Source organism: Aricia agestis, chromosome 21 (genome assembly GCF_905147365.1).
Source record: "Aricia agestis chromosome 21, ilAriAges1.1, whole genome shotgun sequence".
In the NCBI taxonomy this organism is placed as follows: Eukaryota; Metazoa; Arthropoda; class Insecta; order Lepidoptera; family Lycaenidae; genus Aricia; species Aricia agestis.
In genome coordinates this window covers 9,291,109-9,306,722 of record NC_056426.1, presented here as the reverse complement: position 1 = coordinate 9,306,722, position 15,614 = coordinate 9,291,109, and the positions used below count along the sequence as shown (strand labels likewise).

Below are 15,614 nucleotides of genomic sequence, written 5' to 3'. Positions count from 1 at the left end.
CTTTAACCAACATTTATTTTATTAAAAGTGGGTTGCACCAACTTACTTTAGCTATAACTGTAACTTTAACTATAACTGCAATGCAAAATGTCAAATCATTGGTTAAAGTTTGACGACCTCTGTGGCTTAGTGGTGAGCGCGTTGGTAGCTCAAGCCGGGGGTCGCGGGTTCGAATCCCGCCGACGGAACAAAAAGTTTTTCAAAGTTCCTGGGTCATGGTTGTGTATTAAATATGTGTATCATATAATAAAAAATCTTAAATATATGTATAGTATAAAAAGTATTAAATATATATCCGTTGTCTGGTACCTGTAACACAAGTCCTTCAGGTACTTACCACGGGGCCAGACTGACGTGGTGTGAAGCGTCGATAAAATAAAAAAAAAAATAATAATAAAAAATAAAAAAAAAAGTCAAAAATGGACGTCATATTTAACCATAACCTTGAGCTCGACAAGGCTTTGAATGAACGTGGCGAAAAAAGGAACTAACGCTGTCATCATACGAAAACGCCATTTTTGACAGTTCTCATTTACCAGCAGCGCCCCCGCCCACGTTCATTTCAAGCTCGGTCCAGCTGTCATCTGTCAAATTCTGTGGTCAAAGCATAAAGTTAATATACGTAGCGGAATAGAGAAACAAAGGCCTGAGCAAGAGAGATGTCACTATCAGTAACATCGCGTGGTAAAAAGAGACGTGTGATACATGACAGCAGCACTCTTTTGTTGACGTCCAGTCGGCACGTGCCGCACGTTGACAATTTTATCTCATGAATTTATGTTCAATCCTGCTTGTGTAAGTGTATACGTACACATATTTTTCACACAGATGAAAACCAATTTCGGTTTCGTTTGACAGCTCGAGATTGTTGCTCTATTCCGCTAGGTATATTAACTTTATGGGTGCAACCCACCCTTACAAAACAATAACGGACTCATAATTATCAGTCTCATCTACAAGTCTATAATCTATTGTATGGAGCGGCGCGCTACTTCCGCGGCGCGCAACATTTCAGCTACAACGGGCAGCCAGAGTCCTAGACAAAGAGAAAAAAACAACTTTAATCAGGCTAAAAAAAATAACAGGATACGACAGTGTTTTTCAAACTGTGGGTCCCGACCCCTAGGGGGGTCGGGAAGCTTCTGTCGCCAAAGGTTAAAAGGACTATTTTTTTTTTTTAATAAAGATTAAGGATGCAATTTAACAGAAGGAAATCTTCAAAAATACATACATGATAAAAAAGCCAACCGTGAAATATTTTGTCATGTCAGGAGGGTCGCGTCATAAATAAGTTTGAAAAACACTGGGATACGATATAACAGGCAGGATTGTGTTGTCACTGTTACTCGGCGTTTTATAAACTTACTAGATGACGAATTAATGAAATGATGAACTCATTTATCGCGCGGTAACCGTACTTTTTTCCGGGATAAAAAGTATCCTATGTCCTTTACCGGGACTCAAAGAATCTCCGTACCAAATTTCAGCAAAATCGGATTATTACATTAGTGTTGATTCTATAAATACCACAGACATAGATCATGATAGATGCCGCATGTGTATGTACTTCGCGTGCCATATCGCGCTCCCAAACGACGAGCAATGCTCGTCTTTCGAAAGTCTGTTCTTTAGTCTGCTATCGGAATCGGACGTCAATCGGAATTTTAAAAATTCCTGAATGTCTAAAAGGGCCGTATTGAGCTTTAAAAATTCAAATAAAAACGTTGGCCCATATAATGGGCACTTTTCTTATCATCGGTACGTCACAGTAGCTATAAAAAAGTGGCACGCTCGTTTTCATACAAATGGAGCGACATGCGGTATCTATCTCGATTCTTGATCTATGTCTGTGATAAATACGCAGTTTGTACTAGTTTATAAAAGCCAAGTAATATTAACTAACACGAATGAAAGTTTTCAATATTTTGCCGCTAGAGGCAGACCCGACTCACAAAAAGCGCCATCTAGTGTCTTCAAGGTTTTGAAAACTGAGTAAAAATTTAACATAAAAAACGTTAAATTCTTACTCTGTATAAAATTTACGTATAAAATGCCACTATTAGGAACTCAGTATAATTCGGGTCTTTATCGTTTCAAGCATTGAAGGATCTTGAAAACCCTCATTGGACACAACTCACAACATTCAAAATCTTAAAATAATAAAGATACAAATAATAATAACTACATAACTATTAATACAGATTAAAAAATGTTCAAAGTAAGTATGGCTTATGAGTACAAGTAAAAAATATTAGGAGGGGAGTTACCTAATTAATATACTAATACAACAATAAAACATCCAAATACAATAGACAATGCTCAAAAAATCATAGACCAAAACACATTTGACCAAAATAAAAATCAATTTCATTTAATTTTAAAATGTAAATAATTCTTTTAAATATTATTATTTGGTCAAAGGTGTTTTAAAATATCCAAGGGGCATGCATATACAATAAATACTAAAGAAAAGCTTCAAGAAGAAAAAAAAAGCAAAATAAAAATGGAGGACAGACAAGTAAAACACGATACTAAATTAAACTTTTATTTCCTTTTGAAGCTTGACTTTAAGACATTATACATGATTTTTAAACAAGACAATATGTATATTTAATTTCTATTAAATTTAAAATTCATCGAGTCAGTATTGATGGGTTTTGGGAAAGAAAACATAATCTAGACCTTATTCCCATGAAAAACGCAAATTTTGATTTTATTTTGAACTCAGAGCAGAGCTTGGTCTCCATGATTTAAGTTTAAAATAATAATATCATTTCATCTTGAAGTAATTAATGACAAATTTGAAATAACTAATAAGCAAACAAATGGCCTGATTGAAAGTGATTACTGTCCAAGGACATCGAGTCACCACTGACAAAAAAATGTTATTTGCACACAATTTTAAACTTTTTACTTTAAAATTTTTATAGTAGAGCATAAATTTATAATCAGGGTAAGTTTGGATACAGGGTAAATAATCCCGATTTACCCTGAATCCGAAATTACCCTGATTAATCTGTTATCTACATTCTACTAACTAATATGGCACAGTTATGGCAACACTTCTAACATATTGCCTTTACAAATTTCGTTACTAACTTTTTATAAAAAGTTCTAAAGACATCAATAACATAGTTTTAAATAGAATTTAATACTTACAAATTTACATTATAAATTCGTAGTTTAATTATATTAGGTACATACATTTTAATATCAAATATCTCCTTTTAAAAGAGTAATTTTATTATACTTGCATCTCTATAATATTACAATCTATAGTAGGTCTATAATATTTTTTTTTACTTATGTTATCAATAAGTTACAAATGTTATTATGTTTATATTAATACTTACAATTTACAAAATTCTTACAAAGAATTAAAATGTTATATTCTGATATTAAAAAATTCCAAATTGACTAATTTTATGTTACTGAGGTTAGAATAAGAATAAGAAAGTTTATCTGCAAAAACATGGCTACAGTAAGATGGTATATTTTTTATTGCAAAAAATGCTTAATAGTTATTGTAAGTTTGAAATATTTGTGCAGTTCTAATATATTTGTGCAATTCAAGAAGTTTTCCTTCACAGAAGAATAGTTTTTGTTGATTCTAATAAATTATAACCAGTATTGACAATTTTTAAATTTTATTATAAACTTACAATTTAACAATAAAACCTAATAAATTTATAAAAAACTTCGACGATGGGGTTCTAAAATTTGGCACATAAAAATGAATATTAAAAACACTTCATTTTATGTTTATGTGACACATGTAGCGTGCACACATTGGCATTACCTTAATAAGGTAACTGTTTGAAGGAAGAAAAATAAGCGTTTTGATTTAGGTAATTATCACTGTTACGTATAATATTATTTATATTTTCTAAATATTATTGTGTCTAGACATTTTGACAAAAAAGTATATTTTTATTTTATTCCTAACAAGAAATCTTATGTAGAAACCTTATTTACTTAATGACTACGTAATAATTAAAAATTAATACTTTCGGATCAATACTGAAAATTTGGTCACTAAAAGTCGCGAGGTAGTGCAACAGTCAAGACTAGTGTTTGGTGTTACTTTAGCTAAAGTGTAAACTGTATAGGGTTGCCACCCGTACTTTATTATAAAGTACTGTACGTTATTTCAGGCAATTGTACTTTGTACTTTACGAAAATAATAAAATACGCAAAAATACTTTATTTCAAACTAGATGACCCGATGAACCTCTTATCACCTATCTCCCAACATAAACCCTCCCTGGGCTTCCACGAATGTTTCAAGCCAAACCGGTTCAACCGTTCTCGAGTTTTAAAGAACTAACAAAGTACAGAATTAATTTTTATTTGTACTTACAGATGTATATAAATTGTACTTTATTTTTATACTGTGTACGGTTTTTTTCTCACCTAAAGTAGCCGATGTACTTTATTTGCAAAAAAAAGGTGGCAACCCTAACTGTAAATGTAAATTTGTCGCTGTTAAGCATGTATGTACTAACTTTTTTCTCGAGTTATGAATGCCATCTCGTTCTAAATGATCTAAAGAACATGACTGCATTCATAACTCAATACGCAATTTTTTGTGGGATGAATACACAAATACTTAACAGCTTCCAATTATGATATTAACAATAGAATCAATCTATTTTTTTTTCCTTTTTTATTCTACTAGAATTCAATAATTTACATTACATATCTGTATCATTGTTACGCCTTATCATTATTAATTAACTTTATTACATTATAATAAACATTTTAGACCACTATGTCCGCATCTTATGTCGGCACTACATATAGGCGAACGCGTTGGCCGGCGCGCAGGCCCAATGTGTAGAACGGGCGTTCGCGCGTTGGCGGTAGGTATTTCGCCCGTTCTACACTTTGAGCCAGCGCGCCGGCCAACGCGTTCGCCTATATGTAGTGCCGGCACTAAACTCATAAATAAAGCATTATGTCGGCCGACATAATGCTTTATTTATGAGTTTTTTTGACAGGGGTCTACATTTTTTTTGATTGGTGTAAACGACGTTAGTCAATCAAAAGCACTACTGAATAAATCCTGTCAAACCCTCGAAAACCATGCATTAAAGTAATCAAAACTTTCTCGAATTGTCAATTTTACACATAAAGTTAACATACCTAGCGGAATAGAGAAACAAAGGCCTGAGCAAGAGAGATGTCACTATCAGTAACACTGCGTGGTAAAAAGAGACGTGTCATACATGACAGCAGCACTCTTTTTTTGACGTCCAGTCGGCACGTGCCGCACGTTGACAATTTAATCTCATAGAATTCACGTTCAATCATGCTTGTGTAAGTGTATACGTACACATATTTTTCACACAGATGAAAACCAATTTCGGTTTCGTTTGACAGCTCAAAATTGTTGCTCTATTCCGCTAGGTATATTAACTTTATGATTTTACACGATAGCTTCCGTATCGCTTATAACGTGTATGCCATGTTTGGTCAGAATCAACTTAACAATATCATTGCAACTCCTAGTCTTATAATTCTTTGTATCTTTAAGTTTAATACTTTTCATCTTATCACACAACTTGCTCACTTCAGACTTACTTTTCTTCATATCATCAGGTTTCAATTTCCTTATAGTGGAGGCGGAGCAACGTTTTTTAACGTTCAAATCTTTAACATTGCCTTCACTTATTCTTCTTTGGATTTCATAATCGTTTTGATTCAGATAACTATCTAGGGAAGAATATTCTGTACTTACCTCGTCATTGATAGCGTGCTGTTTAGAATCGCTGACTATCTTAACTGCTTTACCGGGCACATAGGTCGCTGGGACCTTGTCGACATAGGCTACTTTTGGTTTGATCAAGTCTATGGGACTGACTGAGTCAGTTTGGTTCGGCATAAGAAAGTTTGCCTTCCTCCTCTTGACTGTTATAGTCTCATCTTTTATAGATGGTTTGTCTCTGATGGATATTAGTATGGATTTGAAGCTAGTTTCTTCAGGGGAAGTCATGATAATGTCTTGTGGTGACTTCTTCTCGTAGTTTGAGAGGATTTTAAGTAATTTATACTCACTGTTCCGGGCGGCGTGCGAAAAATGTTATGTTAGTAACTGTAAGATACAACTTAGTCACTAAAATATACTGAATTACTTAATATATCCCTATAAATTGTGTCTATATAATATTTGTAAGTATACTGTCAGAACAAGCATAGATGTTGAGCTAGTCAGGGTAAGTTCAGCTACAGGGTAAGTACGGACTGTTCGATTTAACGCTATTTTGTTTACCTGGCGCCACAATGTGCAGTGGCACAACAAAATAGTGTATCGCGCCGAAGAGGTGACAAAATATTATCTGAATAAAAGTTAACATTAATTATCCGGAGTTACCCTGTTTTCGAAATTACCCTGATTCCCTGCACGTAAATGTTAAGACCGCCTTAGGGTTAAATCAGACCGCAACGTGACGCGTAGATGCATTTCTTTTGTATTGAATTGACAGACTTGCATATCGTTTCACGCAATTGAAGTCTGTCAATTCAATACAAATTCAGAACCGCGTTGCGGTCTGAATTGACCCTTAGGATCTACACAGACGGATCGCATTTCAACTGCAATACAACCGCAAATTGCAGTTCAAGTGCAGTTTGAATGCAGTTGACACGACTGCAATACGACTGTAATAGAACTGCAAACCAAACAGTTCACACGACTGCAACTGAACTGCAATCCGACTGCGCGTTTGGTTTGCAGTTCTATTGCAGTCGTGTCAACTGCATTCAAACTGCACTTGAACTGCAATTTGCGGTTGGATTGCAGTTGAAATGCAGTCCATCTGTGTAGACCCTTATAGTTTCTGAGTTTATGTATACTGTGTGCCCATAGAGATAATATACTCAGCACTCACGTGGTATCCCCGGCGCCGTACAGGCCGTGTGTGTGTATGTAGTCTATGACGGCGTCGTCGGTCAGGTATTTGGCGCTCTCGCCGCGGCGGACGGCACGTCGCACGACGGTGGAACTCACCTCGTTGGCTATGTAGTTCGTTATTAGTGTTATATTGCGCTGAAATATAATATATTGTATGTAAGAGCAGTGTTCTTAAACTTTTTGTGTCCAAGCACTGACCTATATAATATACTGGACAGGCGATCGCTATCAATACAATGTTCCTATTTGAAAGTCGCCATATTGGCGCTGATTGCTATGTGAAAGCAGTAGTGAGTGTACTTGGAACTACTATTTTGCAAATGGCGGTTGTGATTTTCTATGTAATTAGTTCACAGTACGCTCACCGCGGCATCATTTTTTGTTTTTGTACGGGTGTGCCTTGGCACCTCTCATTTGGTTATGTTACACTTACTCTGTGTCTATACAAAAGGTCGTTGTCGTGCACGAAGCGCGCGGGGTCGCATCCGGCACGGGTGACCACCACCAGACCGTGACCACCCACTATCCTCTCCACCTGATAATAACATAATATACCATCGAGGAAATTGATTCCTAGGCAGTTGACAGACCAACGTCATTTGGTCGGATCATGTCAATTCAATGTTAATAATTTATTGTGATCTGTCGACTGGGTTTGACGTAACGCGACCCAACTATGTATAGTCTGTCAAGAAAGTGAAGAAATTAAAAAGTGGCAACATCGTAGTGTCATCCCTTTTTTTTCTTAGATTGATTTGAAAGGGATGACACTATGATGTTGCCACTTTTTAATTTCTTCACTTTCTTGACAGACTATAGGTCCCCCATCTGCCTAAGAAATAACTTCACTGATAGTACTTAAAGTTTCTACTAACTTTTTTTTATGAAATAAGGGGGCAAACGAGCAAACGGGTCACCTGATGGAAAGCAACTACCGTCTCCCATGGACACTTGCAACATCAGAAGAGCTGCAGGTGCGTTGCCGGCCTGGATATACTAAGTATAGTATATCCAGATAGTAATTCATACTAATATTATAATTATTCGCAAAATATGTGTCTGACTGTCTTTCTCTGTCTATTACCTCTTCACGACCAAACCGCTGAACCGATTTTACTGAAATTTGATATCCTTTCCCGGGACTCAAATTATGGGGCCATCCATAAAGTACATATGTCACAACTCACACCTAAAGGGGGGTAGGGGGTCGACGAAATGTGACATGGTGTGACAAGGAGGGGGAGGGGTGCAAAGTTTTGTGACATCACATTTTAAATATTTTAATAAATTGAATAGCAAAATCTTAAATATTAAGGTGGTTTAAATTAATACATGTGAAATATCATAGTGACGTCACAATAGGGATGGGGGAGTCTCATGGGGGATTCTAAAAATTTTGAAAATCGTGTGACGTACTTTATGGATGGTCCATTACCTCTTATCCGCTCTTGAGTTATAAAATTACAACGAAAAGTGGCATTGATATTGATTTCATTGATGAAAGTGTAGATTATAGATCATCACTCACATCATCATCACTCCACAGGCCCGGCGTCGCGAAGCTCTCCAGCAGATCGGCACCGCACAGCAACTTGACTGTTATCTCATCTGTATTGCCGTTCAGGTTGTCGACGTCGTCTATACGGTTGTTGAAGTTATTGAGGTTGAGGACGTCGTCCGGCAACCAAGTAGCGTGGTTGCGGGGGTCATTGAGGACATCCTGAAAATTGACAACCTATATTAGCAGGGGCAACGTAAGGTCGTGGGCGACGAAAATTTGAGTATAAAGAAATTCATCAATCAGGGGCCCTCGCAAAACATATTATCTTACCCACATCAGCCGGGCTAGCACGGCCACTAGTAGAAATACGAAAGTATGGACAAACTGTGGACATAAACTTAAGGTGCCGTTCCGATCTATACGCGGCTAATCGCGACCGACAAAAATTCAATTAAAATGCAACTTTATGACACTATAATATATGTCATAGAGTAGGATATTATTTGAATTTTTAGGACTATAGTCTGTCATAAAGTAGCATTATAATTGAATTTTTCGGAACGAAAAAAGATCGGAACTTCACCTTAAGCTTATCTCCACAGTTTGTCTATACTTTCGCATTTCTACTGGTGGCCGTGCTAGCCCGGCTGGTCTTGCCCCGCCACTATACATTAGTTTTGTACAATTTTTTTGGACCAAGCACATTACTGCAATTGGTTATCGAAGTTTCTAAGATCGGCAAGACATAATGTACACTTTCTGAAAGTATCACGTCAAGATAGTAGTGACGATTTGTTGACGATGTCTATATAACCATATGTTTCCCATTTCATCCCATCAACAGGTCACCACTTTTGTAAACATGGTACCAAAGTCGGATAATAACCTATACAACAAAATAAAAAATTTGAAAATCGGTTCATAAACGGCGAAATTATCGTTGAACATACAAAAAATATATACACACCGAACATATAACCTCGTACTTTTTTGCGAGTCGGTTAAAATTTTCAAAACTATCTGCAATTCCATTACTCTATTGGGACATTAGATTTTGAATCAATTTGAGAATTTGTTTATCATGCAGGAATAGTACATTTTTCCGGGAAACAAGTAGTAAAAGTAAAAGTATTCCTATACCAAGTTTCTGGAAAATCGGTTCAGCGGTTTTGGCGTGAAGGGGTAACAGATGGACAGACACACTTTCACATTTATAGTATTTGTAGGGATATGGATTGCACGGTAAACCCGTGACATTTAAATTGATAGCATTATAGCTGTACTAAACATTGTTTACATTTTATACAAACATAAGACATGCTAATGATGGTGCAGCTTTCGTGTTTATCGATCAAACATGTTTCAAGGTTATATGCAATGCCAAGTTGAGCGTAATTAGGTCATTAGGTTGATACTTAGTGCATACACTAAATATAACTTTGACCGACTTTATAAGAGGGATGTTTATAGGGGCATATATTGACCTACTGATTGTTCTGGTAAAAGTCGTTTTGCCATTTACAGTGTGATTGTTGTGTGCATAATATATGATCGCTATTAAGTATTTGCATGGGCGTACCCAGGGGCAAATCAGATTTTTTATAAGCTAGGTGTTTATAAAGAATAAAAAATTAATAATTTTCGTTTTCTTAATTTTTAATTTCTATAGATAAAAGTACTAGATAAGATACTTAGTAGGGACGTCAACATGATCCAGGGGGGGGCAGCTGTCCCCACTGCCCCCCCCCCCCCCCCCTGGGTACGCCCATGAGTATTTGTATTTTGTGCATTAACACACATTTTTTTTGTTGAGTTATATGAATGCAGTCTTTTTCTAAATGATCGAAAGAACATTTCTTAAGTTATACTTATATTTAGTACCTACTGTGCACAGTTTTGTACACTACAAATTTATTCAAAAATGGATAATAGATGTAGGCCAATTTTCAGACCCACAGGGTAAGCAATTATGCACACAAAATTGCAACAAAATCGTTCGAGTCGTTTAGGATCTCGGCAACAAACACCTCATAAGAAGAGTTTTATACATAAAGGGAAGGCCGCACTAACGCGACAGTACGCGGCAGCGACGCGACGCGACACAAAACGTCAGTTCTATGAAACATGAAGTGTCGCGTCGCGTCGCTGCTGCGCAGTGTGGCGTACGGCGTAGTGTAGTCTCGCCTTTAGGGTCACCTGCTCACCTGGTGGTGCTGCAGCGACATCCTGGTGCGCGTCCAGCCCGCCTGCCGCGTCTCCCACTCCGACACCTTCACCCACGACGACGACCGCAGCGCCAACTTCAGCATCGCCACCCTGGAATGCCATTGGCATGAGTTTTGCAACCCTCGGCCTGATGACCCTTTTTAGTCCATCAATAGGATGTATTACTGCAATGTTTTCACAATAGAGGCAGCACCAGCACAGACGGTAAACAAGAGGTTTTGTTGAATGTTTCATGTTTCTTTCAATATTCTGACAATATTAAGTGCGCAACATGTCATATTTTGATATACTTATCTGTCTCTTGGTAGCTAAACCTTTGGCGCAAAAATAATATATGGATTGTTCTTTTTGTAGGGCCTACAAATAGATCATCAAATCGAAATATTTCATCCCTTTCTATCTCTGTTATTATTTTCGAGAATTTTCGCAGAGGAAATGTTTACCCTTACCTATGATGTGCAGCAACTAGATCTTTCTTCTTATAATCATCATGGACAGGTGACATTATACCACCTATCACTGTGCCCAGCCCAAAAGAGTGGAAGTAGTCTTTTGCTATTTCTGAAATAAACACAAAAATATTTCATAATAATATTTATACAATACTAGCTGTTGCCCGCGACTTCGTCCGCGTTAGCATAGTAGATCACGTCCCAAGTATTATTCATTGTACAAAAATATTCAATGTACAGAATTGACTTTCCTACGATTATATTATATATAGATGTTCCGCGCGGAATTTTTCACGCGACCGTACATTTTTCCACAAAAAAACAGCCTATGTCCCTTCACGTGGTCTATTCTTCATGTTTACCAAATAACATAAAAATTGCTCTAGTAGTTCTTAAGATAATAAGCAATTTCATATAATTTCCCCCGTTTTTTCCATATTTTCCTCTATTTCTTCGCTCCTATTAGTCTTAGCATGATAAAATATAGCCTATAGCCTTTTTCCATAAATAGGCTATCTTATACTGAAAGACTTTTTCAAATCGGACCAGCAATTCCTGAGATTAGCGCGTTCAAATAAGCCCTTTCAAATAATTTCAGCCCGTTTTATCCACATTTTCCTCTATTTCTTCGTTCTTATTTGTCTTAGCGTAATAAAATATAGCCTATAACTTTTCTCGATCAATGGGCTATCTAACACTGAAAGAATTTTTCAAATGGGACCAGTAGTTACTGAGATTAGCGCGTTCATATAAGCCCTTTCATATTATTTCCCCCGTTTTTTCCACATTTTCCTCTATTTCTTCGCTCCTATTAGTCTTAGCGTAATAAAACATAGCCTATAGCCTTCTTCAATTAATGGGCTATCTAACACTGAAAGAATTTTTTAAATCAGACCAGTAGTTCCTGAGATTAGCGCGTTCAAACAAACAAACAAACAAACTCTGCAGAATTATAATATTAGTATAGATGGACTATTTGAAAAATTTTTTTACTGTTGGATAGCCCATTGATTGAGGAAGGCTATAGGCTATATTTTATCACGCTAAGACTAATAGGAGCGAAGAAATAAAGGAAAATGTGGAAAAAGCGGGGGAAATTGTATGAAAGGGCTTATTTGAACATGCTAATCTCAGAAACTACTGGTTCGATTTAAAAAATTATTTCAGTGTTAGATAGCCCATTGAATGAGGAAGGCTATAGGCTATATTTTATTACGCTAAGACTAATAGTAGCGAATAAATAGAGTAAAATGTGAAAAAAACGGGGGAAATTATATGAAAGCGCTTATTTGAACGCGCTAATCTCAGGAACTACTGGTCCGATTTGAAAAATTCTTTCAATGTTAGATAGCCCATTTATCGAGAAAGGCTATATATAGGCTATATTTTATCACGCTAAAACTAATAGGAGCTAAGAAATAGAGGACAATGTGGAAAAAAAGTGGGAAATTATATGAAAGGGCTAATCTCAGGAACTACTCGTCCGATTTGAAAAATTATTTCAGTGTTAGATAGCCCATTTATTGAGAAAGGTTATAGGCTACATTTTATCACGCTTAGACTAACAGGAGCTAAGAAATAGACGAAAATGTAGAAAAAATGGGGTAACATATTTGAAAGGGCTTATTTGAACGAGCAAATCTCAGGAACTACTGGTCCAATTTGAAAAATTATTTCAGTGTTAGATAGCCCATTTATCGAGAAAGGCTATAGGCTATATTTTATCACGCTAAGACTAACAGGAGCGAAGAAATAGACGAAAATGTGGAATAAAACGGGGGAAATTATTTGAAAGGGCTTATCTCAAGAACCACTGGAGAATTTTTTCTGTTATTTGGCACAGATAAGAAGTAGACCACGTGAAGGATCACAGGCTATTTTTTGTGGACTAATTTGTCTGTGAAATATCTAAATTACGCGGGCGAAGCTGCGCGGAACGTGATCACGACATCACGCGTAAACGGCTGGATCCATATTGCTGAAATTTGGTATAAGGATACTTTGAGTCCCGAAAAAGAACATAGGATACATTTTGTCCCGGAAAAATGTACGGTTACTGCACAATATACTTTTATGATTTGCGCCTAAACTATTCAATCTATTTTGATGGAATTTGGTATGGAGATACATTGAGTCTCGGGAAAGGAAAAGGAATAAGTACTAATTTTGTCCCGGAAAATGTATGGTTCCCGTACAATAAACTTTTATGATTATCAACTAAACTAATCAATCTATTTTGATGAAATTTGGTAAGTATGGCAATACTTTCAGTCTCGAGAAAGGACAAGGGATACTTCTTATCCCAGAAAATATACGGTTCCCGCACAATAAACTTTTATGATTCACGCCTAAACTATTTTGATGAAATTTGGCATGGAGATTGGAGCTACTAATTTGAATCTTGGACAAGGAATATTTTATGTCCCGGAAAAATGTGCGGTTCCCACACAATATACTTTTCTGATTTGAGCATAAACGACTCAATGATCAATTGATAAACGGGAACAACTATAATATATATACTACGTCCACGCGGACAAAGTCTCGGGCAACAGCTAGTTTTTATATATATATATACTAGTGATTTTCTCTTATAATAAAAAAATGACACTAATAATAATTGCATTTCATTATTTTTTTGTTTACTTATATTCAAACAAAAACATGAAATTCAGAATTTTTTTTTGGTTAAATTTTATACATAACATGATCTAAAAGTCTACAATACGCCTACAACAAGATTCCTTTACATTCAAATTTTGCAGAGACAATGCATAGTTTTCTAGTGCACATAAGGTTCTTGCAAAACATTTGCAAAAATTCAGTGGGGTGCACAATTTACTTGCACATGTTGTAAGCTCAGACCAAAAAAAAGAGTTTTTGTTTGATCTGAGGACCTAACTTGTAAGTGTCTTAAGTGTAAAGAAATAAAGTAAAGTACACATTAGTTTTAGGGCCTGTTTCACCACTTTCTGATAAAGTGCCTAATAGGCTATTCACAACTTTTTTGACAGATTCTCCATACTTGATCTGTCAAGTTAATTGGTGGATAGCCTTATCAGGAAGTGGTGAAACAGGCCCTTAGTATAGAAAATGTAATGGCTCTGGAATCATAAACTAACTTCCGAGTAAGCAAAGTTGCAGGCAATCTATAGTATTTACTCTCAAATAAATAATGATTATGTTCTTATCACAGTCACAGTATAGACTATAGAATATTATTAATTTTATGTAAACAATTGATATGATACCAAGGTTAAAACTTATGTAATTATCACAGTAACCCAGAAACAAACTTACAAGCATCATTATGTTATTACTATATTCATTTTACCATATTTCCATATTATCAGTAAACATTTTAAAAATTTTGTAGTGGTAATGTAACTACCAAAATATTTAATTTATTTTGCCCCAAATACATAATAATGAAGATATACTTAATAACATATGAAAAAAAAAACTAAAATAAGGAATGAGATCATTTTTGTACTACTTATTTAATATTATAATCTTGATTTCATCAGTTATTTTTGCAAGATAGGAATGACTCAATATTTTTAAATTTTAGGTCCAACAGTTAAACTTACCAAACATTCTGAGATGCATATAAGTCGGAGGACTGTAGCTACCACAAGCCATTAACACTATTTTTTGTGACATTTTTATGTTTTCTAATGAATTTATATTCAAAATTCTAAATATATTCGGCTTTAAAAACATACGAAATCAACTTTCATAATAAACTACGAAATCTGTATGCGTTCCGAAGATTTTGTGTTTAAACTACTAATACATTGTTTTTGTAACGTTGGAACATTTCTTTTTTGGGTATTTATCAATTAATAATTTATCGATTTATTTATTTCTAGAAATCAAGCGTAAAATCGCAAAAACCGACCCGTCACCCGATAAATTTTGAAAATTGACACTGGCGATTCGACATTGACATTTGACACTTGAAAGGTGTTCATGACAGAAAGTTTTTTTACTCCTAAATGGGGAATGGGGCTTACGCCAAAAGAAGAAGAAGAAGAAATTACAAATATTTCGAATTTCGAAAACGTTTGCCTGACGAGTCCGACAAGTCGTTTTCATATTATATTTCAAATGATGAAGCCCGGTTCAAATCTAAATGAACATTCATAATTATATTCAGCAACAAAGTGCTTTGAGGAATGAGGATAGATGAAAATATAGGCATATTGAAAGCAAAGCCACGCGCTGTAGCCTATAATATCCCTTAAATATCGTTTTCCCACGAGCCACGACACGAGTTACAACTCACGACACGTCACACGACAAAATACGGTGACAACTCTGGGCACCATACATTTCTATGTACCGTTTATACACGCAACGTCACCGGTCACCAGTCACCACTCACCGCACAGCGGCACAGCACAACACACGATTTTTAGTCAACAATCTGCTATGTGGTCAGACATTGGGTCAGACACTGCTATGCTAGCCTGAAACTTGAAAGAGAAAATAGAAATGAGAGTAGGCTACTTGACCTATG

The 15,614-nt window shown here is 35.8% G+C and overlaps 1 protein-coding gene across 2 annotated transcripts; it reads right to left on the bottom strand.

Annotated features, from left to right (window-relative positions):
- Positions 1-874: 874 nt before the first annotated feature.
- Positions 875-14,984, bottom strand: LOC121737642 (nicotinamide/nicotinic acid mononucleotide adenylyltransferase 3). Of its 2 annotated transcripts, XM_042129302.1 has the most exons (8): positions 14,683-14,984; positions 11,090-11,201; positions 10,619-10,730; positions 8,442-8,633; positions 7,347-7,448; positions 6,891-7,048; positions 6,058-6,094; positions 875-1,036 (listed from the first exon to the last, which is right to left on the bottom strand). In XM_042129302.1, exons 1-7 carry the CDS (start codon positions 14,813-14,815, stop codon positions 6,088-6,090), a joined length of 816 nt encoding a protein of 271 aa, XP_041985236.1. In that variant the 5' UTR covers positions 14,816-14,984; the 3' UTR covers positions 875-1,036; positions 6,058-6,087. The 2 variants fall into 2 exon arrangements, with proteins under 2 accessions (XP_041985236.1, XP_041985235.1); XM_042129301.1 differs by lacking the exon at positions 6,058-6,094.
- Positions 14,985-15,614: the final 630 nt, after the last annotated feature.

Excerpts from the sequence above, each read along its gene's own strand:
- LOC121737642 (XM_042129301.1), bottom strand. The coding sequence starts at position 14,815 with ATGTTTTTAAAGCCGAATATATTTAGAATTTTGAATATAAATTCATTA. Across the intron at positions 10,731-11,089 it reads CTAGTTGCTGCACATCATAG|GGTGGCGATGCTGAAGTTGG; the intron begins GTAAGGGTAAAC and ends ATGGCATTCCAG. Across the intron at positions 8,634-10,618 it reads TGTCGCTGCAGCACCACCAG|GATGTCCTCAATGACCCCCG; the intron begins GTGAGCAGGTGA and ends GTCAATTTTCAG.